This window comes from Scyliorhinus torazame, chromosome 28 (assembly GCF_047496885.1).
Source record: "Scyliorhinus torazame isolate Kashiwa2021f chromosome 28, sScyTor2.1, whole genome shotgun sequence".
In the NCBI taxonomy this organism is placed as follows: domain Eukaryota; kingdom Metazoa; phylum Chordata; class Chondrichthyes; order Carcharhiniformes; family Scyliorhinidae; genus Scyliorhinus; species Scyliorhinus torazame.
Genome location: NC_092734.1, coordinates 9,274,785 through 9,299,631, shown reverse-complemented (window position 1 = coordinate 9,299,631; position 24,847 = coordinate 9,274,785). Strand labels below are relative to the sequence as shown.

The window sequence follows — 24,847 nt, the reverse complement described above, 5'->3', positions numbered from 1 at the left end:
GGGTAGATACGTGGGCTTCAGTAGGGCTCTCTTTGTAAGGGCCGGTGCAGACTCGATGGGCAGAATGGCCTCCTTCTGCACTGTAAATTCTATGATTCTATGGTCGGGTCTAGGGGTTTGGGAGATGTTGGTGCTGTTGAAGGGGCCTAGGGGAGCTGCTGCAGTGCATCTTGTAGATGGTACACACAGCTGCCACTGTGCATCGGTAATGGACGGAGTGAATGTTTAACGTGCTGGATGACGGCCTCTCCAGCGGGACTGCTGGGTCCTGGGTGTTCTTGCCCCTCTTGAGTGTTGTTGGAGCTGCACTCACCCAGGCAAGTGGACAGCATTCCTGACCTTTGACTTGTGGATGGTCAACAGGCCTTGAGGAGTCAGGAGGTGAGTAACTCACCATAGAATTCCTAACCTGTAACCTGCTCTTGTAGCCACAGTATTTATATGGTGCGTCCAGTTCATTTTCTGGTCAATGATAATGTCCAGGATGACGATAGTGGGGCACTCAATGGTGATAATGCCACTGAATGTCATGTGGGGAAGTTTAGATTCTCTCTCTTGTTGGAGACAGTAATTGTCTGGGCACATACAAACATACGAACACGCGAGAAAGGAGCAGACGGATCATTCTGCGCCATTCAATACCATCACGGCTGATCTATTTGTGTTTTGAGTTCCACATTCCCCATCTACCCCGATAACCTTCGATCCCGTTGCCTGACCAGAATCCATCTACCTCCCCCATAAAAATATTCAGGGACCTCGCCCCCACCACCTTCTGACGTACTGAGCTCCAAGGTCGCACAGGCCTCTGAGAGGAATACATTCTCATCTCTGTCCTCAAAGGGCGAGCCCTAATTTTAAAACGTGGAACTTGTGTGGCACCAATGTTATTTACCGTTAGTCACCCCAAGGTAACGAACTGAATTACAAATGTGTCCCTCCCACCCCAACTACCCGTCTTTCAGTTTCCAATGAACAGCGTGGCCTCTTCCACTGATAACTACCATCTCGATAAAACAGCAATTTGCGGTTTCAAGTCAACAGGGAATCCGTGCAGCTGAATAGAAAGGAAATCTCATTCAGCCCAAAACAGGTTGTCGTTGAGTGAACTGGAGAAAACAGCGGTGCAAATTAGATGTCAGAAAAGTGCACAGCCCACAAGCTGCTTGGAGTTCTGGTGTTGTTCCTGTGACACGTGTGATTCGAAACTCGCTCGGGATGTGAAACCGGGTCAGATTCTCTACCCCAGACTCTCCTCTGTGTAAGTCCTGAAGCATCAACAGTCTGTAATAATGGGAAAGATGCTTTCTCTATCAAAATTGATTAGATAGCCCTTATAATAATAATAATCCTTATTGTCACAAGTAGGTTTACATTAGCACTGCAATGAGGTTACTGTGAAAAGCCCCTAGTCGCCACACTCCGGCGCCTGTTCGGGTACACGGAGGGAGAATTCAGAATGTCCAATTCACCTAACAAGCACGTCTTTCGGGACGTGTGGGAGGAAACCGGAGCACCCGGAGGAAACCCACGCAGACACGGGGAGAACGTGCAGACTCCACACAGACAGTGACCCAAGCCGGGGATTGAACCCGAGTCCCTGGTGCTGTGAAGCAACAGTGCTAACCCGCATGCAACCCATTATATCCCAGTCACCTCCACCCACAACTCCCTCCCCCTCTTTATTCGCTCTCTCTCTCCACCCGCAGGGCCTGGCATTGACACACTCCACCCTTAACGGTAATCCAAGCTGTCGTTTAGTGATGTTTTCCCCCTCGACTCTGGATGCCTGTAATGAGAAAACACCCAGCTCTCAGCATTGTGCCCAGGGTCCCCTTGTATGTACAATATCAAATATAACCTGACTTAGCCCTGGGCAGCTTAACAGCCATGCAAATGTCCGTCAGATCCATAACTGCGCCTCGAGCCATCTCCAACTGCCCCGTCCCACCCCGGGATGGCGCACAGCTAGCGGTCTCAATGGCGTGCGATCTGCCGGGTGCATACTGTCCCCAGCACGACCTCACATTACTCTGCGGCAGACAGTCGTCTATCAGTCCTTCGATTCCATTGCTCCTGCCTCCAGTCCACAGGTCGGATAAATTAAGCCTTAAAAGCCTTGGCAAAGATGCAGCGAAAGCCGGACTGAAAGCGATCCTGATCAGATAAAGGTTTTTTGCAATCAGCAATTCGGAAGCCTTGGGAGTCTGTGTCGGCTGGTGGGAAATGCTTAACTTGTCACTGTGGAGATTCATTGCTGCTTTATTGTTGCTGATATCATATGACTGACTTCTCGAGGAGGGGCCAAGTGATTTGGGTGGGAGTCATGTTACCCCACTGTAATCTGTTCTGTAATCCTAGCTTTAACATCTTGGGCAATGCTCGGTGCTCTCGTCTCAAAGTCAGAGAGACTCCAGCACAAAGGCCAGCTGCAGAGCAGTGCTGAGTGAGTGTCACACGGTCAGGGGCCCTTGTCTGCTCTCAGGTGTTTGCAGGAGACTGCGAGGCACAATTTCAAAGGCGAGCGGGGAGGGGCTTTCCTATGTCCCGGCCAATAATCACCCCCTTGGCCAAGACCATCAGCACATTGCTGTTTGTGGGAGCTTGCTGCGCGCAAATTGATCGATGAGTTTCCGACACTACAAAAGCAACCACGCTTCAAAAATTATTTATTCTCTGCAAAACACTTTGGAGTGCCCTGGGTGACAGCATTGAGAGATCCCCGGGGAAGTGTGTCAGTATTTACAGGGTGGGGGGGGGGTCTCAGGGGAGAGTGTCAGTATGAACAGAGGGTCTCCCGTGAGTATGTTAGTATTTACAGGGGAGTCTCAGGGGAGTATGTTAGTATTTAAGGGGCCTCCGGGAGTGTGTCAGTATTTACAGGGTGTTCCCGGGGAGTGTGTCAGTATTTACAGGGGGGTTCCCGGGGAGTGTGTCAGTATTTACAGAGAGTCCCCGGGGAGTGTGTCAGTATTTACAGGGGGGTTCCCGGGGAGTGTGTCAGTATTTACAGAGAGTCCCCGGGGAGTGTGTCAGTATTTACAGGGTGTTCCCGGGGAGTGTGTCAGTATTTACAGGGGTTCCCGGGGAGTGTGTCAGTATTTACAGAGAGTCCCCGGGGAGTGTGTCAGTATTTACAGGGTGTTCCCGGGGAGTGTGTCAGTATTTACAGGGGGTCCCCGGGGAGTGTGTCAGTATTTACAGGGGGTCCCGGGGAGTGTGTCAGTATTTACAGGGTGTTCCCGGGGAGTGTGTCAGTATTTACAGGGGGTCCCCGGGGAGTGTGTCAGTATTTACAGGGGGTCCCCGGGGAGTGTGTCAGTATTTACAGGGTGTTCCCGGGGAGTGTGTCAGTATTTACAGGGGGGTTCCCGGGGAGTGTGTCAGTATTTACAGGGGGTCTCCGGGGAGTGTGTCAGTATTTACAGGGGGTCTCCGGGGAGTGTGTCAGTATTTACAGGGGGTCTCCAGGGGGGTGTCAGTATTTACAGGGGGTCTCTGGGGAGTGTGTCAGTATTTACAGGGCGTTTCCAGGGGGGGTGTCAGTATTTACAGGGGGGTTCCCGGGAAGTGTGTCAGTATTTACAGGGGGGTTCCCGGGGAGTGTGACAGTATTTACAGAGAGTCCCCGGGGAGAGTGTCAGTATTTACAGAGAGTCCCCGGGGAGAGTGTCAGTATTTACAGGGCGTCTCCAGGGGGGGTGTCAGTATTTACAGGGGGTCTCCGGGGAGTGTGTCAGTATTTACAGGGGGTCTCCAGGGGGGGTGTCAGTATTTACAGGGGGTCTCCGGGGAGGTGTATCAGTATTTTCCGGGAGGGTCTCTGAGGAGTTTATCAGAATTTACAGGGATTAACATTCATATGTTAATTAGGGGCGTAACATCTTTTTAGGTCCCCTCAGAGAACTTTGGTGCCCCTAGCAGACCAGAATTGTGACCTTCAAGATTCAGAGTGACCATGCCTAGATTAAGCTTAATTAGACTAAAAAGATTTAGTTTGATTATTTTTAAAATTCTTATAGAGCCATGAGAAACAATGAGCGAGATTCTTCGACCCCCCCTGCGGGGCGCAGAATCGCCGGGGGCTGGCGTGAATCCCGCCCCACCGGTTGCCGAATTCTCTGGCACCGGAGATTCGGCGGGGGCGGGAATCGCGCCGCGCCGATTGCCCCCCCCCCCACGATTCTCCGGCCCGAATGGGCCAAAGTCCCGCTGCTAGAATGCCTGTCCCGCCGGCGGGACAAGGCGGCGCGGGCGGGCTCCGGGGTCCTGGGGGGGGCGCGGGGCGATCTGGCCCCGGGGGGTGCCCCCACGGTGGCCTGGCCCGCGATCGGGCCCACCGATCCGTGGGTGGGCCTGTGCCGTGGGGGCACTCTTTCCCTTCCGCCTTCGCCACGGTCTCCACCATGGCGGAGGCGGAAGAGACTCCCTCCACTGCGCATGCGTGTGGATGCCGTGAGCGGCCGCTAACGCTCCCGTGCATGCGCCGCCCGGAGATGTCATTTCCGCACCAGCTGGCGGGGCACCAAAGGCCTTTTCCGCCAGCTGGCGGGGCGGAAATTAGTCCGGCGCGGGCCTAGCCCCTCAAGGTTGGGGCTCGGCCCCCCAAGATGCGGAGGATTCCGCACCTTTGGGGCGGCGGGATGCCCGACTGATTTGCACTGTTTTTGGCGCCGGTCGGCAGACATCGCGCCGATACCGGAGAATTTCGCCCCAGAGTTTAATATTACACAGTGGGCGGGATTCTCCGACCCTCTGCCGGGTGGGCGAACCGCCGGGGGTCTGCGTGAATCCCGCTCCCACCGTCCTCCCAATTCTCCCGGCCCCAAAAACCGGCGTGGCGTGAGTTGCGCGCCCACCACGGAGAATGGAGGGGTCGAGCGCGACTCAATGGGCCCCGGGGCTGTCTGGATTCTCCGGCCCGCGATGGGACGAACTCCCGCCCGTTCTATGCCAGTCCTGCCGGCGTAAATTGAAGTTGGTCCTTTACCGGTGGGACCTGGCGGCGCGGGTGGGCTCCGGGGTTCATGGGGAGTCGCGGGGGGGATCTGGCCCCAGGAGGTGCCCCCACGGTGGCCTGGCCCGCGGTCGGGGCCCACCGATCCACGGGCGGGCCTGTGCCGTCTGGGCACTATATTCCTTCCGCACCGGATGCCGTGGTCATCCGCCATTCCCGGTGCGGGAGTGACTCCATGTGCGCATGCGCGGGGATGATGCCAGCACGCGCTGGCGCTCCCGTGCATGCGCCGGCCGGCTGAGGCCCTTCGGCGCTGGTTGACGTGGCGCCAGGCCCCTGTCCCGCCGGCTGGTGGGGCGCCAACCATTCCGGGGCGGGCCTAGCCCCTGAAGGTGCGGAGGATTCCGCACCTTTGGGGCGGCCCGACGCCGACGTGGTCCACGCCACTCCGTCCCGCCGGGAGCCCCCGCCCCGCTGGGTACGGGAGAATCCCGCCCAGTACTTCCATCTGAGCAACAAACAACTCAGCCCAGCATTTTCAGACGAGTCTGTTCTGCTCCAATCGGCCGCCTACTCGATTGACTTACATGTCAGCCTAAATATAACCTTTCTCCATCATGATCGGAACTAGCTTTCCCTTAAGTATATCTATGCTTTTTACTTCAACTATAGTAATCTGCACATTCATCTGGAGATGTTTCCCTGAGTTCTTTACTGGACTATTAGTAGCCAGCCTAAATTTGGGAGTAGGTCTTACGGTGCTGTTGATAGAGTCCCTGCCTCTGATTCAGAAGCTGCGGGTTCAAATTCCACCCCAGGACCTAGCGGTCAAGGAAGGTGAATATCAACAACAAAGAGTCATCCAGACTCGAAACGTTAGCTCCCTTCTCTCTCCACAGATGCTGTCAGACCTGCTGAGATTGTCCAGTAGTTTGTGTTTTTGTTTCAGATTCCAGCATCCACAGTAACTTGCTTTTATCGAGGTGACTATCAACCTGCAACATCCTTCCACCACACGCCCGATGGCAAGAGTGGGAGGGATTCCTGGTCAGCCATGAGACAGAAAGAGCGTTGGAGCTGCTACCTTCAGTATCCATAGCCACAGAACACGCGTGTAAAAGTGCACATTGTCAAAGCAACCCAGATTCCAAGTGAACTTCAACACACCATCACCCCCATTTTATATTTGCGGCCTCTAGTTTGGACTTCTCCCCAAGTGGAAGCATCTTCGCTTCATCTACCATATTGATCTCCTCAATAATTTTGAAGACCACCATTCGGGTCACCTCTCAGCCTTCTGAGAAAAGAACCACATGGTGTTCCGCCTTTCCCGAGAGGGAGAACAACCCATCTCTGGAACCATCCTTGTGAATCTTCACCTTCTCCAGCGTCTCAAACTCATTTTCATGTTCAGGAGGCCCGGTCTGTGGGACCTGCTCACAAGTGGGGATGGGAACCCGGTGGGAATAGACAATAGAGGTTTTATTTTTAAAAATTTATTATAAATTTAGAGTGCCCAATTAATTTTTTCCAATTAAGGGGCAATTTAGCGCAGCCAATCCCCCTAACCTGCACATCTTTGGGTTGTGGGAGCGAAACCCACGCAAACACGGGGAGAATGTGCAAACTCCACACGGACAGTGACCCAGAGCCGGGATCGAACCTGGGACCTCGGCGTAGTAAGGCAGCTGTGTTAACCACTGTGCCACCGTGCTGCCCTAGAATATGACAGAATGAATTTATAGGAGAGACGGAAACATCGAGAGGCGAAGACTATTTTTAACTGCGTGCTTGCAATTATGCCAATTTAATACGTTTACCTTCCTCTGATTTACACACTGTAATTGCAATCCTAAAACATGTCTGGATAGTTTAATGTGATTATAAAACCTAGTTGTTTTTCTTTGGACCACATCCCATTCCTCTATCCAGGTGTGAACTGATTTATTGAATCTAAATTGTGGATTATATTTACCCTTAAGGGGCTGGTTTAGCACAGGGCTAAATCGCTGGCTTTGAAAGCAGACCAAGGCAGGCCAGCAGCACGGTTCAATTCCTGTACCAGCCTCCCCAAACAGGCGCCGGAATGTGGCGACTAGGGGCTTTTCAAATAACTTCAGTTGAAGCCTACTTGTGACAATCAGCGATTTTCATTTCATTCATTTTCATTTTTTTTTCTTTTAGAAATTTAGAGTTTTTTCCAATTAAGGGGCAATTTAGCGTGGCCAATCCACCTACCCTGCACATTTTTGGGTTGTGGGGGTGAGACCCATGCAAATACGGGGAGAATGTGCAAACTCCACACGGACAGTGATTCGGGGCCGGGATCGAACCTGGGTCCTCGGCGCCGTGAGGCAGCAGGGCTAACCCACTGCGCCATCGTGCGGCCCCCATATTTACCCTTCCTTAGTGTTGACTGAAGAGCTTTCGTATTGAGTCTGTTGTGATGCGAAGGGGTTCATCTAGGATTTAGGGAGTGACTAATTTGGTATTGTTAGTGACTTCCTCATCACTGCCCTCCAGCTGTCCTCTGCCCTGCCAATAGAAGCAAAGAGCCGCCCCAGTAAATGACCTGGGCAACTTTTCTATACTTGAATTAGTACAGAGAGTGAAAGCCAGTCTACTAGCCCCCACCCCCCAAGGGATGCAGCCTAAAGTAAACTTTCTGGGAGGCCGTCAAGGCAGCTTCAGGTTGCCAACACTCCAGGATTGGCCCTGGAGATTCCAGGAATTGTTCGGGTGGCACAGCGGTTAGCACGGCTGCCTCGCAGCGCCAGGGACCCGGGTTAGATTCCCCGCTGGGTCACTGTCTGCGTGGAGTTTGCACTTTCTCCCCGTGTCTGCGTGGGTTTCCTCCGGGTTCTCCGGTTTCCTCCCACAGTCCAAAGACGTGCAGGTTAGGTGGATTGGCCACGCCAAATTGCTCCTTAGGGTGAGGGTACAGGGAAGGGGAGCGGGCCTAGGTAGGGTGGTCTTTCAAAGGGTCGGTGCGCGCTCAATGGGCAAATGGCCTCTTCCTGAACTTGAATCCAAGTTGTAAAATTGTTCTGCACATAAGCTTGGGATGAAAAGTTTTAATTTGTTTGTATTATTGGAATGTTGTTAAGAAAGTCTTTAAGGTGACATTTCTTTAAGTGTCAAAATACTGTAATTCTTTAAAATAAATTTAGAGTACCAATTATTTTTTTTCCAATTAAGGGGCAATTTAGCGTGGCCAATCCACCTACCCTGCACATCTTTGGGTTGTGGGGGCGAAACCCACGCAGACACGGAGAGAATGTGCAAACCAAAATACTGTAATGTAGCTTTAGGAAAAAAAACATGGAGAATTATTGGTAAGGCACATTTGCACATTTGGGTTCCATTGAGTCTAGCATTAGCAGCAAACAGAACCCAAGACTGTAATACTGATTGACTGGAAGAATGGCCTGAAGTTGGGTCTCCAGCGGAAAGGGTATGAGTTTAGGTTAGATTCCTGGGGGAGGGGGTTGGCGTAGAGATGGGGGAGAGATGGAGCGAGAAAGGATCCACTAGAATTGAGGTTTTAAAGCTGCAATCGATTTGTATGCAAGTCGAGTTAAGTTGAGCAAGTTAAAATCTCAAACAACGTTGTAAGACCAGGCTCAAAGGACCAAATAGGAGTAGACCCAGGGTCCAGGGTAAGATACATCGACTAGCATTAAACACGTGCATCATGCCACACCTTGACTTGGTGGAGACTGAATAAAATATTCATCTTGTTGCTTTGCATTCTAAATTAGCGATTGTCCTTTTTCACCAACAAGGTTATTCGACAAGAATATTCTTACTCTGGGGTTTAATATAGATTGCAACTCCCTACAATTTGTTAACGAAAAAATATCGCAGACAGGGAGAGAAGATGGTTTCATTGGCGTGGGATAGGTGGAGGGCAGGAGTTTTTGTGATGAAACTGCCAGGGGTAAATGTCCCGTCAAGATTGAGCAACTCAAAGCCCAATCATTGATCTAGTTGAATCCCAGGCAAACGCAGGTCAGTGAGTGAGTGTCTGCACATAAACTAACACACCTGAAAGCTGGTAAACCAGGCTGGCAAAATCAACCTGGCAGAACACATTACCTGGTAGAAGCACGGCTGGTGCAAAATAAACAGAGATTGGAGCCCCACACTCCAATAGACAACTAGGTGCTGAAGAAAATAAGCCAATATTACCACGGGGCTGTGAGAATCTTGTCATTAACACCGCCTCTGAGGGATTCAGCTCAGTCCACCTCCTCCTACTCCCTTCTTATCTCATCACTATAGCACGTCGGGAAGGTGAAGCACGATAGACTTACCTAACAGAAAGGAAAAGAATTGATTAGTTACTCAGAAACGTGATTCTCAGTGCAATCATTTAAAAATATGAACCTGTTTGCATCCTGCATTTTAAGAATTCACTCCTAAAATCACCTGTGGTGTCACCCACAGTCATTTAAACCCTGTTCGCAGCGACCGTCATTCAAGATGTCATGGGCAGCACGGTAGCACAGTGGTTAGCACTGTTACTTCACAGCGCCAGGGTCCCAGGTTCGTTTCCCGGCTTGGGTCACTGTCTGTGCGGAGTCTGCACGTTCTCCCCGTGTCTGCGTGGGTTTCCTCCGTGCGCTCCGGTTTCCTCCCACAAGTCCCGAAAGACGTGCTTGTTGGATGAATTGGGCATTCTGAATTCTCCCTCAGTGTACCCGAACAGGCGCCGGAATGTGGCGACTGGGGGATTTTCACAGTAACTTCATTACAGTGTTAATGGAAGCCTACTTGTGACAATAAAGATTATTAGTATTAAATAAAGGTAAGTCTCACCATGGTAGATGTGATATTATCATACATAAAGGTAATATAAGGGTTAATGAAATGTGTACAGACAGCTACTACAAGGAGCAATCCTAGAAGTATATAAGGGATGACATTGAGCCTTGTGGCATAGAAGGTTGGAGTAGGTGGCAGAGATTAGTTAATGAATTAGTGAGTTAGATGTTAGATGAGTATAGTTTATGTGTGTTTAATCAACTGTTAGTTTCTTAGGGATAAGTATTGAATCCAATTGTAGTGTTACATAAATAGTTTTGTTAGTTTACAAGACTCATTGTTCTCTCTGATCAACACTACACATCGAAGCCATCTGGTGAGAGCAAGGCAGAGAACAACGCAGTAGAGTCTCGAACAATCACAGAGTGCCGCAACGCTGGCTGGAAAAGTCCTTTTCAAACGTAGTCACTGTTGTGGTGGCGGGAGATGTGGCAGTCGATTTGTGCACAGCAGGATCCCACAAACTGCACTCGAACAAAGGGACAGATAATCTGAATTACTGATCCCGAGATTCAGGAGCAGAAATAGGCCACTCAGCCCCCTCATGCCTGCTGCGCCACTCGATAAGACTGTGGCTGGTCTGGATTAGGGTTGCAAACTCTGGCTGGGCAGATTCCGGGGAACCTCGGCGGGGTGGCAGGAAGCCCGCGGTGAGGAGAGAGCAGTTCTGGTAACTGCTTGAAATTGCCAACCCAATTCCAGGGGGTCACCTCCGTCCTAAATACCTCCCTGCCTAAAGAAATTAACACAATGAAGTATATGCTATTTTAAACATAGAATCATACAATTTACAGTGCAGAAGGAGGCCATTCAGCCCATCGAGTCTGCACCGGCTCTTGGAAAGAGCACCCTACCCAAGGTCAACACCGCCACCCTATCCCCATAACCCAGTAATCCCACCCAACACTAAGGGCAATTTTGGGCACTAAGGGCAATTTATCATGGCCAATCCACCTAACTTGTACATCTTTGGACTGTGGGAGGAAACTGGAGCACCCGGAGGAAACCCACGCACACACGGGGAGAACGTGCAGACTCCGCACAGACAGTGACCCAAGCCGGGAATCAAACCTGGGACCCTGGAGCTGTGAAACAATTGTGCTATCCACCATGCTAACGTGCTGCCCACTAATGTTAAGCCCCCCTTCCCTGGTTTTGGGCCATTCTGTGTAAACGAGGATCTTATCTATAAATTCCCAGCTACTTTTGCCCAAGGCTAGAGAGCTGCTGTCACCAATGAGAGCCGCAGAGCTATTACATTGCCCTCTGGGAAGCGGTACGGCGATGTCCAACCAGCGACCAGCTGGAGTGTCTGAGCGCTGGGAAACACCCAGGGTGCAGCCCAGGCCCTGCACTTGCTCCCCAGCATCAGGTTCCTGCGATAAGTGTGGCGCGCACCAAACGTACACAGGTGGCACGCACGGTCTCTGCGCCTGCCCCCTTCATCACTGATGTTGGGGTTTAACAATCTCCCAGAAGACTTCATTTGCTGATTCCGGGAGGGTCCCGACATTTGCAGGGGGGCTGGCAGCCCCGAGACCTGATTGTGGCCTCAACTCTACTTTGGCAAGTCATGTTGCAGCTGTATAGAACCTTAGGCCACACTTGGAGTATAGTGTTCTAATCTGGTCGCCACACTACCAGAAGGACGTGGAGGCTTTAGGGAGGGTGCAGAAGAGATTTACCAGGATGTTGCCTGGTATGGAGGGCATTAGCTATGAGGAGAGGTTGGATAAACTCGGTTTGTTCCCACTGGAACGACGGGACGTTGAGGGGCGACCTGAAAGATGTCTGCTAAATTATGAGGGGCATAGACAGAGTGGATGTCAGAAGCTTTTTCCCAGGGTGGAAGAGTCAATTACTAGGGAGCATAGGTTTAAGGTGCGAGGGGTAAATTTTAGAGATGTGTGAGGGAGGTGTTTTACACAGAGGGCAGTGGGTGCCTGGAACTCGCTGCCAGAAGTGGTTTAAGGGGTGTCTTGACAAATATGTGAATAGGATGGGAATAGAGGGATACGGGCCCCGGAAGTGTAGGAGATTTTAGTTTAGTCGGGCACCATGGTCGGCACGGGCTTGGGGGGCCGAAGGGCCTGTTCGTGTGCTGTACTTTTCTTTGTTCTTTGTTCTTGCCTGCTCCCTTGAGGGTTTGTCGAGTGATCTAATTTGGCTGAGAGACTGAGAGAGTACCCTCTTGCGCCCTGAAACAGAGCTGTGGGATCTTTTGCACTCATACGGGAAGGCAGCTGGGGCCGGTGCAAAATAATAAGTAGAAATGTCAAGAGCTGTAACACTCTGGTATGAGTTACAGTTTGAACCTAATTTTTAAGCCTTCTACTCTCTATATTTCCTTTTCCACACATTGGAGGAGTTTCTAAGAGGTGAGCAAGTATCTCATTCTCAGGACTTGCCCAGCACAACTTCTGAGTGGGAGGCGGGGGGCGGTGTGTAGAGAGAGGTCCCGAGGTGCTCCAGGTCCTGCAGATCCTCTACTTCAATCCTTGCGGTGAAAAGCCAGGCTGACGCTGCTGCAAGCGCAGCCCCGTAGCCTGAGAATGCAGGCCCGAGAAAACCCAGGGCAGTAAGTCGGAACTGTGCTTGTATTTCTCACTGCCTGCCCTCTTGGTGATCGGGGTGCGTTTTGGTTCTATGATAGACCTATTGCTCTGCCTATCCTAAAAGTCCACTTGTAAACAAGTTTATGTGCATGTACACTGAGGAGAAAGAGGGACAGAATCAGTTTCCTTTGTTAAGTGCTGAATGTCCAGCATTTAAAAATGAGTTATTACTGAGGGCGAAGCAGGTTGTATATAAGCCTCATAAAGCGATTAATCACAGCTCCTATTGCTGCCTCCTATTGATCAGGCTGCTGTAACATTTACATAAGTGATTTGTGCTAACATTTGGAACAGGCCTAGTTTAGGTAATTACACCCATTAGCTGACCTTTCCATTCCACTAAGGTTCAGGGGAAAATTGTTTCAGCATTTGAAAAGCCAGGTTGGATCCTGGCTTGGAGCTCGAACCATCGCTCAATAATGTGCAGGCGTCAGATTACAGACAGACACAATGGCCACACTATTACTCCTCGAACGTGAGGGAACAATACAGGGTGGGGTCGCCGCAGCGATATTGAACAAAACGAGGGATGTGGTCAGGTGACCAAAAGCTTGGGCAAGGAGGGAGGTTTTTAAACAGTTGGCTGAAAGGAGGAACACAGGAGACAGATGGCGAGTTGTGTAAGATAGAGACAGTGAGTGTGTAAGATAGAGACAGCGAGTGTGTAGGATAGAGACAGCGAGTGTGTATGGTAGAGACAGCGAGTGTGTAAGATAGAGACAGCGAGTGTGTCAGGGAGAGACAGAATGTGTAAGGTAGAGACAGAGTGTGTAGGATAGAGACAGTGAGTGTGTAAGATAGAGACAGAGAGTGTGTCAGGGAGAGACAGAGAGTGTGTAAGGTAAAGGCAGGGAGTGTGTAGAGACAGCGAGTGTGTAAGATAGAGACAGCGAGTGTGTAAGATAGAGACAGCGAGTGTGTAAGATAGAGACAGCGAGTGTGTAAGATAGCGGCAGAGAGTGTGTAAGGGAGAGACAGAGAATGTGTACGGTAGAGACAGCGAGTAAGATAGAGACAGAGAGTGTGTCAGGGAGAGACAGAGAGTGTGTAAGGTAGAGACGGGGAGTGTGTAAGGTAGAGACAGGGAGTGTGTAAGGTAGAGACAGCGGGTGTGTAAGATAGAGACAGCGAGTGTGTAAGATAGAGACAGCGAGTGTGTCAGGGAGAGACAGAGTGTGTAAGGTAGAGACAGCGAGTGTGTAAGATAGAGACAGCGAGTGTGTAAGGGAGCGACAGTGAGTGTGTAAGGTAGAGACAGGGGGCGTCATTCTCCGACCCCCCGCCGGGTCGGAGAATGGCCGTTGGCCGCCGTGATTCCCGCCCCCGCCCCCGCCGAAGTCTCCGGTACCGGAGATTGGGCGGGGGCGGGAATCGGGCCGCGCCAGTTGGCGGGACCCCCCGCTCAATTCTCCGGCCCGGATGGGCTGAAGTCCCGCCCAGAAATTGCCTGTCCCGCCGGCGTAAATTAAACCTGGTATTTACCGGCGGGACCAGGCGGCGTGGGCGGGCTCCGGGGTCCTGGGGGCGCGGGGCGATCTGACCCCGGGGGGTGCCCCCACGGTGGCCTGGCCCGCGATCGGGGCCCACCGATCCGCGGGCGGGCCTGTGCCGTGGGGGCACTCTTTCCCTTCCGCCTCCGCCACGGCCTCCACCATGGCGGAGGCGGAAGAGACTCTCCCCACTGCGCATGCGCGGGAAACTGTCGGCGGCCGCTGACGCTCCCGCGCATGCGCCGCATTTCCGCGCCAGCTGGCGGGGCGGAAATCCCTCCGGCGCCGGCCTAGTCCCTCAATGTTGGGGCTCGGCCCCCAAAGATGCAGAGCATCTTTGGGGGCGCGATGCCCGTCTGATTGCTGCCGTTTTTGGCGCCAGTCGGAGACATTGCGCCGTTGGGGGAGAATTCCGCCCAGGGAGTGTGTAAGATAGAGACAGAATGTGTGTCAGGGAGAGACAGAGAGTGTGTAAGATAGAGACAGAGAGTGTGTAAGATAGAGACAGAGAGTGTGTAAGATAGAGACAGAGAGTGTGTAAGGTAGAGACCGAGAGTGTGTAAGGTAGAGACCGAGAGTGTGTAAGGTAGAGACCGAGAGTGTGTAAGGTAGAGACAGAGAGTGTGTAAGGTAGAGAGAGTGTGTGAGGTCGAGACAGAGAGTGTGTAAGGTAGAGACAGAGAGTGTGTAAGGTAGAGAGAGTGTGTAAGGTCGAGACAGAGTGTGTGTAAGGTAAAGACAGAGAGTGTGTAAGGTAGAGACAGAGAGTGTGCAAGGGAGAGACAGACAGTGTGTAAGGGAGAGATAGAGAGTGTGTAAGGTAGAGACAGAGAGTGTGTAAGGTAGAGACAGAGAGTGTGCAAGGGAGAGACAGAGAGTGTGTAAGGGAGAGATAGAGAGTGTGTAAGGTAGAGACAGAGAGTGTGTAAGGTAGCGACAGAGAGTGTGAAAGGTAGAGATAGAGTGTGTAAGGGAGAGACAGAGAGTGTGTAAGGGAGAGACAGAGTGTGTAAGGTCGAGGCACAGAGTGTGTAAGGCAGAGACCGAGAGTGTGTAAGGTAGAGGCAGAGAATGGGTAAGGTAGAGACAGCGAGTGTGTAAGGTAGAGATAGAGTGTGCAAGGTAGAGACAGAGAGTGTGTAAGGTAGAGACAGAGAATGTGTAAGGAAGAGACAGAGAGTGAGTAAGGAAGAGTCGTGGGTGTGTAAGGTAGAGACAGAGAGTGTGTAAGGGAGAGACAGAGAGTGTGTAAGGGAGAGACAGAGAGTGCGTAAGGGAGAGACCGAGAGTGTGTAAGGGAGAGGCAGAGAATGGGTAAGGTAGAGACAGCGAGTGTGTAAGGTAGAGATAGAGTGTGTAAGGTAGAGACAGAGAGTGTGTAAGGTAGAGACAGAGAATGTGTAAGGAAGAGACAGAGAGTGTGTAAGGAAGAGTCAGAGAGTGTGTAAGGAAGAGACAGAGAGTGTGTAAGGAAGAGTCAGAGAGTGTGTAAGGGAGAGACAGAGAGTGTGCAAGGAAGAGACAGAGAGTGTGTAAGGGAGAGACAGAGTGTGTAAGGAAGAGACAGAGTGTGTAAGGGAGAGACAGAGTGTGTAAGGGAGAGACAGAGAGTGTGTAAGGGAGAGACAGGGAGTGTGTAAGGGAGAGACAGAGAGTGTGTAAGGGAGAGACAGAGAGTGTGTAAGGGAGAAACAGAGAGTGTGTAAGGAAGAGACAGAGAGTGTGTAAGGGAGAGACAGAGAGTGTGTAAAGAAGAGACAGAGGGTGTGTAAGGTAAAGACAGAGAGTGTGTAAGGGAGAGACAGAGAGTGTGTAAGGGAGAGACAGAGAGTGCGTAAGGGAGAGACAGAGAGTGTGTAAGGGAGAGACATGTAGAGAGTGAATCCCAGTGCTTGGGGCCTAAGCAACTGGAGGCACGGTCACCAAGGAGTGCATAGATTATGTAGGGTTATGGAGCTGGAGAAGATCACAGCAATAGGAATATGCGAGGCAATAAAGGAATTTGAAAATAAGGATGAGAATTATTTTACGCGGCGTTGCTTGATTAGGAGCCAATGTGAGCACAGGGGTGATAGGGGCAGAGGACTTGGCACCAGATAAGACAGGAGCAGTGGATCTTTGGATGACCTCAAGTTTATCGAGAATAGAATGTGGGAGATCGCCAGGAGGTAGTTAGGGCAGGAATAATCTAAAGGCATTTTGTGTACACGTTCAGCAACATTGTGAGAGGTCCTCTTACACAGGGAGCATTTAACAAGGGGTGGTGGGACCGTGTTACAAGGGTAGGGAGGGTCACTGTGCTGGGTGGGGGTGGAGACAAACTGCGAGGGTTTCATATGAAGAGCTATGTTTCAAAGGAAATTAGCTCAATCCCGTTGAGAGATCCTGATAACTGTTTCTGTTTTTCTCCCGGATTATACTTCTCTAACAGGCTGCAAGCTGTTAAAACATGCTATCAAAAGATCAATGAGATTATTTTCCTTCTTTCTCCATCTTCCCTTGTCTCTCAATTTAGTGTGTGCCCCTTGTCAAAGGAAAGAGGGAAGAGAAAGCTACCGTACCTCCAAACAACTCAAATTTTCTCACACAAAGCAGCAATGGGGTGTAACATTAAACCTTGTGCAAATCTCCGGCACTTCACCGTTAACTATTAACAAGGCAGAGGAGGGATTCTCGATGGTCAAAGGAATCAACCATCTCGAAAGCAAGAATTCAGGCAAAAATACAGAAATATGATCGCGTTGGCGCATGAATTGATTCAGTGTGTTCAGGAGGTCACAGGATGGTGCTGAAGGATTCCGATACGCAGGGAAGTATGGGGGCGGGGGAGGGTGCGGCGGGGGTCAAGAAAGGTTTATCATAGCCGTTAGCCCGTGTGGATGTGGGGCTTTGTCTGATTGTAATAAAGAACCCCCACCTGTACACCAATTGAGGGAGAACAGCTAAGATTTTGTTTGGGACAGTACGCCAAGACTCCACCTGCTCTCTCTCTCTCTCAGGTGGATATATAAGATCACGCGTACACTATTTGAAGGACAGGGAAGCTCTCACTGGTGTCCTGACCAATATTAATTCCTTCAGGAACAGCACTGAAATCACATTATTTGGTTATTATCATGTGCCTATTTCTGAGAGCTTGCCGTGTGAAGGTGTGTCTTCCACATTTCCGATATTACACCAGCAATGACACTCCTAAAGTGCTTTAACAGTACAGGCAGCAGCTGCACTCCAGGAATGGCCCAAGAACTGAGGATTACTCTCCAGAATACTGAACAGTAACCCGGGAGGAAAAGGAAGAATGTGAGGGTTATCAAACAACGGCTGTGGGATTCTCCAGCGGTGGGATCCTCCTCTTCGCCAGCAGCATACTCACGCCCACGGGCTTCCCGACGGTGTGGGGTGTCCACAATGGGAAGCCCCATTGGCCGGCTGCGGGAACGGAGAATCCCCCTGCCGGCGGGGGCGTGCGCACCGGAAAATGGGCTGGCGGGAACGGAGAATCACGTCCCACATCTCTGCTCCTTCTCTTTGCAACTTTCACTGATTAGTCATAACATATTTAACTAACACTGCAGTCGGGGATTGTGGCCTGTGATAGCTGACGGTGGTTTACACATTGTTACACAAATGCCACTTGCGCTGCGAGGAGACATCTTGCTGGGTGACATCATCGACTGGGTTTTCCCCCACAATCCAAAGAGGTTCGGGGTTACTCACTCCACATTCAATTGTCCGGAATTCCCTGGCTGCTGGGATTTTCTTTCCCCGCTGGAAGCGCGCTCCCCCCCCAGTGGGTTCCCTGGGGGTGTGGGGCGGGGCGGGGGGCCTTTAATGGGAAACACCATTGACAAACAGCGGGAAGAGAGAATCTGGTCACCAGCGAACGGCACGCCATTGAGAAACACGCGATTGATGGACCGGGGAATCCGGTTTCAGGCCTGTGACGATTCATTAGAACCCATTCATCAAAGGGATCAAAATAAACCCCAAGATTAGAGACAAGTCATCTCTTTCCAACCTTTTTGTTAAAAAGAGAACAACTGAATTAAAATCCCTGATCTGAAATAAAAGAAAGAAATGCATTTTTATGGCGCCTATATGCGCACAGGACCTCCGAATATGCACAGCAGGATCCCACAAAGTGCAATGTGATTAATAACCTTGTTTATTAAAAAATAGTGATGCTGGTTGAGGGATACCCATTGGCCAGGACACGAGGGGCGGGAATTTCCCGTCTTTTTGTTTTGATAAGAGGTTTCATTCATTGGCTGTGCGCCCGACTGGGGTTTAAATTGCAGAGGTGAATAAATTACCCCCTGCTGTTAATTTTATTTTGCACTTTCCCGTGTTGTTTACGGCGCTTCAGTCAAATCACGCGTCACGGGACATCTGTCATTTCATTTCACGCACCCGATTTTTAAACTTTAGGTCATCGGGGCGGCGAGCAGTGAGGAAAATGAGGCAAGTTACGAAGAATCGTACAAAGATCTCGGGCGTGATTCTCCACTCCCACGCCGAAGTGGCCGCGCCGTCGTGAACGCCGTCGAGGTTCACGACGGCGCGGAACGACCCCGGTCCCGACCGATTCAGGCCCTGACAATGAGCCAGGATCGGGGCCGCGTCATCTACCCGCGCCAGGCCTTGTCGCCCGCGTAAAAGCGGCGCCGCATCGATGACGCGGCCGGCGCCGCATAACGGGCGTCATCCGCGCATGCGTGTTTGCCGTCCTCTCTAAGTCCGCCCCGCAAGAAGATGGGGGACGGATCTTGCGGGGCCGCGGAAGGAAGAAGGTCCTCCTTCAGAGAGGACGGCCCGACGATCGGTGGGCACCGATCGCGGGCCACCCCACATTCCAGGTGAAGCCCGGTGCAGGATCCCCCCTCGCCCCCCCACACAGGCCGCCCCCCCAGCGTTCACGCACCGCCCACGACTGCAGCGACCAGGTGTGGACGGCGCCGGGGGGGAACCCGCCGTTTTGGCCTGGCCGCTCGGCCCATCTGGGCCTCAGAATAGCGGGGGTGCCGGAGAATCGCCATTTTGGGTGTCTCCGGCGATTCTCCGGCCTGCGGCCCGCGAAACTCGACCGGGCCGTTCCCGCCGCTTGGGAGAATCGCGGGAGGGCGTCGGACCGGCGTCCCCGGAACTTTTGGCAACCCAGGCGATTCTCCCAACTGGCGTGGGAGTGGAGAATTGCGCCCCGTATTTGTCATTTTTAAAAAATGAGGTGCCCCCTCCGTACGATGCACTGCTGAAGAGGTGAGCTCTCCAATTCTGTCCAATATACTCCTGCTGTGCCGGTCCAGCACACAATGATAATAATAATTTTTATTGTCACAAGTAGGCTTACATTAACACTGCAATGAAGTTACTGTGAAAATCCCCTAGTTGCCACACTCCGGCGCCTGTTCGGGTACACAGAGGGAGAATTAAGAATGTCCAATTCACCTAACATCACGTCTTTCGGGACTTGTGGGAGGAAACCGGAGCACCCGGAGGAAACTCGCTCAGACAAGGGCAGAACGTGCAGACTCCGCACAGACAGTGACCCGAGCCGGGAATCGAACCTGGGACCCTGGCGTTGTGAAGCAACAGTGCTAACCACTGCGCTATCATGCCGCCACATCGTGTGACCAAGGGAAGTAACTGGCACCACTCGGCTGTCGCTTTGAAATGCCGTGACGGCTGCGCTTTGTGTCTCCTCATGGCTGGCTGCGGATCCAGTCTAAAATTCACCGCAGAGAAGGGTGACGTGCGTAACCCTTGTGTAAGCTGCGCGACGGCCATCGGTGCAAACGGGCCGACTCTCCACGTGGCCCAATCAAGGTCCATTAGCAGCTGCCGTAGTTTAGTTTAAATATCCAGAAAGCAAGCCAGCTCGGTTTCCCGTAACTGGAAGCTATAAAGCTGCTGAAAAGGCTGTGCGCTGGACTGGAACTAGCAAAGGGAACATCAGCAAGGCTGAACACAAGCGGCCTAATGTATTCCCAACTGAAAGAGATGAATGGCTCATTCAACAGCTTTCAATAAAGAAAAACGGGAAGCCCCGAGTTAAAAGCTTTCAGTTCACCTAAAATATTTGATAACACACTGAGCAACTATTTATTAGATCTCTGCACAGAGGAAGACATTTTTCTTCCAAAAATACAAGGTGCATTCATGCTAAATCCCCGGGATAAACCCTCAGCCGAGGAAGGCTGTTTAATTTGGTGGGACCATTTCTTTTTGCAGTGGAAACTTTATTTTCTCAATTACTCAACCGAATTTCCTCTCCCTCCCCCGACTTGGGTGGGTGCTACTCTCACTGGGTATTCGCCTCTCCGCCGCCTTTGGCTCCCGGGTGCCTCTCCCTGTTTCTCCTACTTCCAATGTAGGCATGCCCTGGATGCGGGGTTGCCAACGCTCCAGGGATTGGCCTGGAGTCTTCAGGAATTGAAGACCAACCTGCGAAGACCACTGCTGTGTGCGACCCTGGAGAAAAATAGTCAGGACATTGAAAAAGATTGGGGACGAATATTGTGATGTATGCTCCAGGAATTACATTTAATCACAGTTGGCAACCATACCTGGATGGCGAACTTGGATGCCGATTGGGCCCCACGGGAGGGGGGGGGGGGGCGGGGCTAAATACCTGTGTCCTCTCAGCAGCCCGCACCCCACCCCTCGCTCCTTTCTGTCGTCAGCAGTTATGGGATTATAGGACCCCGCGCTGAAAGGTGAAGGCATGTGACCTACGCCCCTCCCCCTCCTTCAAAGGGAATTAAACCACTTCCAACAACAACAATGATGTGGAGATGCCGGCGTTGGACTGGGGTGAGCACAGTACGAAGTCTTACAACACCAGGTTAAAGTCCAACAGGTTTGTTTCGATGTCACTAGCTTTCGGAGCGCTGCTCCTTCCTCAGGTGAATGAAGAGGTCTATTCCAGAAACACATATATAGACAAATTCAAAGATGCCAAACAATGCTTGGAATGCGAGCATTAGCAGGTGATTAAATCTTTACAGATCCAGAGATGGGGTAACCCCAGGTTAAAGAGGTGTGAATTGTACCAAGCCAGGACAGTTGGTAGGACAACAACAAGGTCAGTTTGCAGGGAGGGGAGCCTTGGTCTGGTCCAACCAGCATAAACTGACCCTGCTGTGAGAGTTCGCTTGCATGAGATGTAACGTCTGCTCATTAACATATGCATTTATGTAAATAGTCATGCCATCACAGGAAGTGATGCAACGTCACATGCAGTAGCCAGTCAGCTTGCACAGGAAGCAGCACATGTCACAGAAGACAGAGGCCACCCCCATTAGAGTTCTGCCTTTTGGTTTGTTTGGGCTTGTCGAGGAAGAGGTGGCGAGAACGTAAGAAATAGCATAGGTCAACCATTCAGCCCTGAGCTTGCTCTGCCAGTCAGCAGGACCACGGTTGATTGGTAACTCCACTTTCCTGCCCCCCCCCCCCCCCCACAACAAACCCTCAACTCTCTAGTTAATCAGAAATCTGTCTCACTCAGCCCCCACACCTCCCCTGGGGGCAGAGAATGCCACAGCCTAACGACCCTCAGAGAGACGTGTCGTGTTAAGCACAGTAAGATAACACGGGCTGCAACTGGGTGCAGCTTTACCTGAGAGATACTCCACACCTTGAAGTTAGTTCAATCTGATTTATTGAACCTGTCACACAGTTAGCTCAATCCTCTGTGAGTTCGACTCTGCTAACCTAGTGAGATTAATCTGTTTGACTGAACCAGACTAGCTCTTCGCCATGTGCTGTAGGAGTTATATGATATGTACACCTGCTGATTGGTTATGTCCTGTTCTCTGTATTCATTAGCTGCCTGTTTGTATCTCATTATGTGCATGTCTGCATATCCCGACAAGAAGAGAGTCCTCCTTATCTCAGTCTTTGTAATAAGTCCACGGAGGCAGAAATCCCGTCACCAGAATTCCTTTTATTTACAAACCCAACAGCTGACCAACCATGACCATTCAGTCGGCTGTCTACACCGGGGGTGCAGAGGATCTGACACTCCCTGTTAGGTACACATAAAGGGGTTCCCTGATTGGGCCACTAATCAGGGAACTCGTATTCTAATTGGCTACTCTCAAAGACCTGGCCTAAGTCATTACAGTCTCAAATACAACAAGCCCCACAAAGGAAAGTAGAGACTGGAGTGGGGGGGGGGGGGGTGTTTATCGGCAGCTGGAGGTGGCCCTCCATTGGTCGGATCTTCTGGTCCCACTGTTGTCACTGGAATCTTCCATTGAATCCATTCCCAAGACGGGTTCACCGACAGCTTGACCGTTGATACCGCTGGAGAAACAGGACGGAAAATCCCCCCCCCCCCCCCCCCCCCGCAATGAGTCTGGATTGGAAGGCAACATAAACACATAAATATGATGGATATTATTAGCTCCCCCAAGTGATGCTCTAACAGTCTTCCTCCCACAGTGAAGAGAATTCTTCCATAAAGGATGCTGTGACAGTGTCAAAATCGGTAATCGCCTTGCCCGAATGTCATCCCTTGTGATCCATCCACGAACAGATGCTCCTCCCTCACTCACTGACCAATCACAGAGAAGTTAAAAGGGCTAAGCTATCGCAAATCCTTGCAAGGCCACAATCCAAACTCAAGGCCTGGGCTTTATTGAGGCTGTCAACCTTGGTTCAGTGGGCAGCGCACTCATCTACTTGTCAAGCGGTCAATGGTTCAAGACCCTCTCCAGAGACAGGAGTGTAAAGATCCGACACTCCAGCGCAATGCGGAGGGAGCCTTTTGGATCAGACGAAATGAAAATGAAAATGAAATGAAAATCGCTTATTGTCACGAGTGGGCTTCAATGAAGTTACTGTGAAAAGCCCCTAGTCGCCACATTCCGGCGCCTGTTTGGGGAGGCTGGTATGGGAATGCCTTGTCAGGAAGATGCAAATGATCCCATCATTTGTTCGATGCAAAGAAAGAGAGCTCCCCTCAGGTTCTGATCATTCTTTATTCAACCAGCACCAATCCACCACGCATTCTGTTTTGTGGTCTTGATGGCGCTAGTGTCAAAGTTCAGGGGCGGGATTCTCCATCCCGCCAGACCCATTTTCTGGCGCGGCGCACCCCATTGGCCGGCAGCGGGATCCCCCTTCCCGGCAGCCGACCAATGGGGTTTCCCATTGTGGCCACCCCCACACCGTTGGAAAATCTGCGGGCGTGTGCGCGCTGCCGGCGAAAGCGAGGATCCCGCCCCTGATTTCTCATCCTCATGACAGAATATCTCCACAGGTTTGTCCCGCTCTGTCTCCAGAACCTGCTCCAATCAGACAACACCGCCCCCCCTCTGAGCTCTTCCTCCTCTTGCCCATCTCCCCATTTCACACCATTGGTGGCTGTGCCTTCATCCCCAAACTGCCCCCTGACCCCACGCTCTGGAACTCGCGCCCTTGAAGAGGCTTCTTATTGGCCTTCTCTCACTGATCAAGACCCACTCATCCTTGTATCTTTTTTGGGGGGTTCAATTTCCATATTTTTCCTCAAACCTTTTAGGAGTGCGTTTGGGATATTTAAGGCCCAACATAAATCTAAACAGACATACGTGGAGATCTATGGGATGTGAGCCGGAAGATAAGTAATGAATTCACAACCACAAGAGATGAATAGCTCATTCAGTCGCTTTGAATAAAATCTGCAAACGGTAGAAATGTTTAGTTTGTGTAAAACATTTGAGAACACACTGTGCTCCTATTTCCCGAGGAGTATTCATTAAATCCAAGCACAGAGGGAGACTTTTCCCTTGTAAAATACAGGATGAAATCAGGCCAAACCTCAGTGCGTGTTTTTCTCTCGCTGTGCAGCTGGATTTAAATCTGTCAACCATCCTGCATTAAAAAAACTAAATATTTGCCCAGAGGTTTCTCCCCTCAACATCTGTAAGGTTTGATAAGGCAATTCATAAAAGCAAGCCACTCTTTCCTGACATCCAAAGACACCTCCCGACGTCCTAGACCGAGGCTTATTCATCAGCCGGTACGGCTAAAAGAAAAATGACCTTCTCGTGCCTCAACTTGTGGGGCCTTGCTGTGTGTGAATTGGCTGCCAGGGCGTGTAAATCGTAACAGTGGCTGCCATTGCACATTTATTGGCCGTAGTGTTCTGGGACGCCTCAAGGTCATGATTGGCACCCTATAAATTGCAAGTTAATTCTTTGTTATCACAGCCAGTTGTAACCCCACAAAGGGGGCGAAATGAATGGATTATTGAGCCTGTAAGAAGCAGTCTGGCGTTGAGAGGAAAGGCAATTATTTGGCGCACCTGTAATTGGACCATTAAAGGATTTGCTTAGCACCGACGGGCAGGGTTTGAACACGGCCGTGAGGCTGCACGCTCAGCGACTGCTGCGGATTCAAGTTAATTTGACTTGCCCCATCAGCAGTTTGAACAGCTCTGTCCAGAACAGAAATTGCCCAGAACCCGATGAATGTTTCTGTTTCCTGGTGCAACCAAAGGCTCTGTAGATGGTCTCCAGAAAGGGAGGGGCTAGGAGCGGCGCCACGTTATTTATGCGCGCCAGGCCTTGGCGCCGCGTAAAGGCGGCGCCGCATAGATGACGCGGCCGGCGCCGCATAACTGGCGTCACCCGCGCATGCATGGTTGCCGTCCTCTCTGAGTCCGCCCCGCAAGAAGATGTCTGACGGATCTTGCGGGGCTGCGGAAGAAAGGAGGTCCTCCTTCAGAGAGGACGGCCCGACGATCGGTGGGCACCGATCGCGGGGCAGATCCCATTTGAGGCCCCCCCCCCCCGGTGCAGGATCCCCCCCTCGCCCCCCCGCAGGCCGCCCCCCGCACTGTTCCCGCCGGCAGCGACCAGGTGTGGATGGCGCCGGGGGGGCGGGGGGGGGGGGGGGACCCGCCGTTTTGGACAGGCCGCTCGGCCCATCCGGGCCTGAGAATAGCAGGGGTGCCGGAGAATCGCCATTTTGGC

At 51.5% G+C, this 24,847-nt stretch overlaps 1 protein-coding gene across 3 annotated transcripts in view; it reads right to left on the bottom strand.

Moving 5' to 3' along the window:
- unc5b (unc-5 netrin receptor B) overlaps nucleotides 1-24,847 on the bottom strand; it is a 244,655-nt gene that overhangs the window by 169,027 nt on the left and 50,781 nt on the right. Inside the window, exon 2 of one of the 3 annotated variants that reach the window (XM_072491422.1) lies at nucleotides 9,149-9,273. The exons of the other annotated variants lie outside the window; for them this stretch is intronic. Within the exon in view, the coding sequence (XP_072347523.1) occupies nucleotides 9,149-9,173 (25 nt within the window). The 5' untranslated portion in view covers nucleotides 9,174-9,273. The remainder of the gene's footprint in view (nucleotides 1-9,148; nucleotides 9,274-24,847) is intronic. 3 annotated transcript variants of the gene reach the window in all.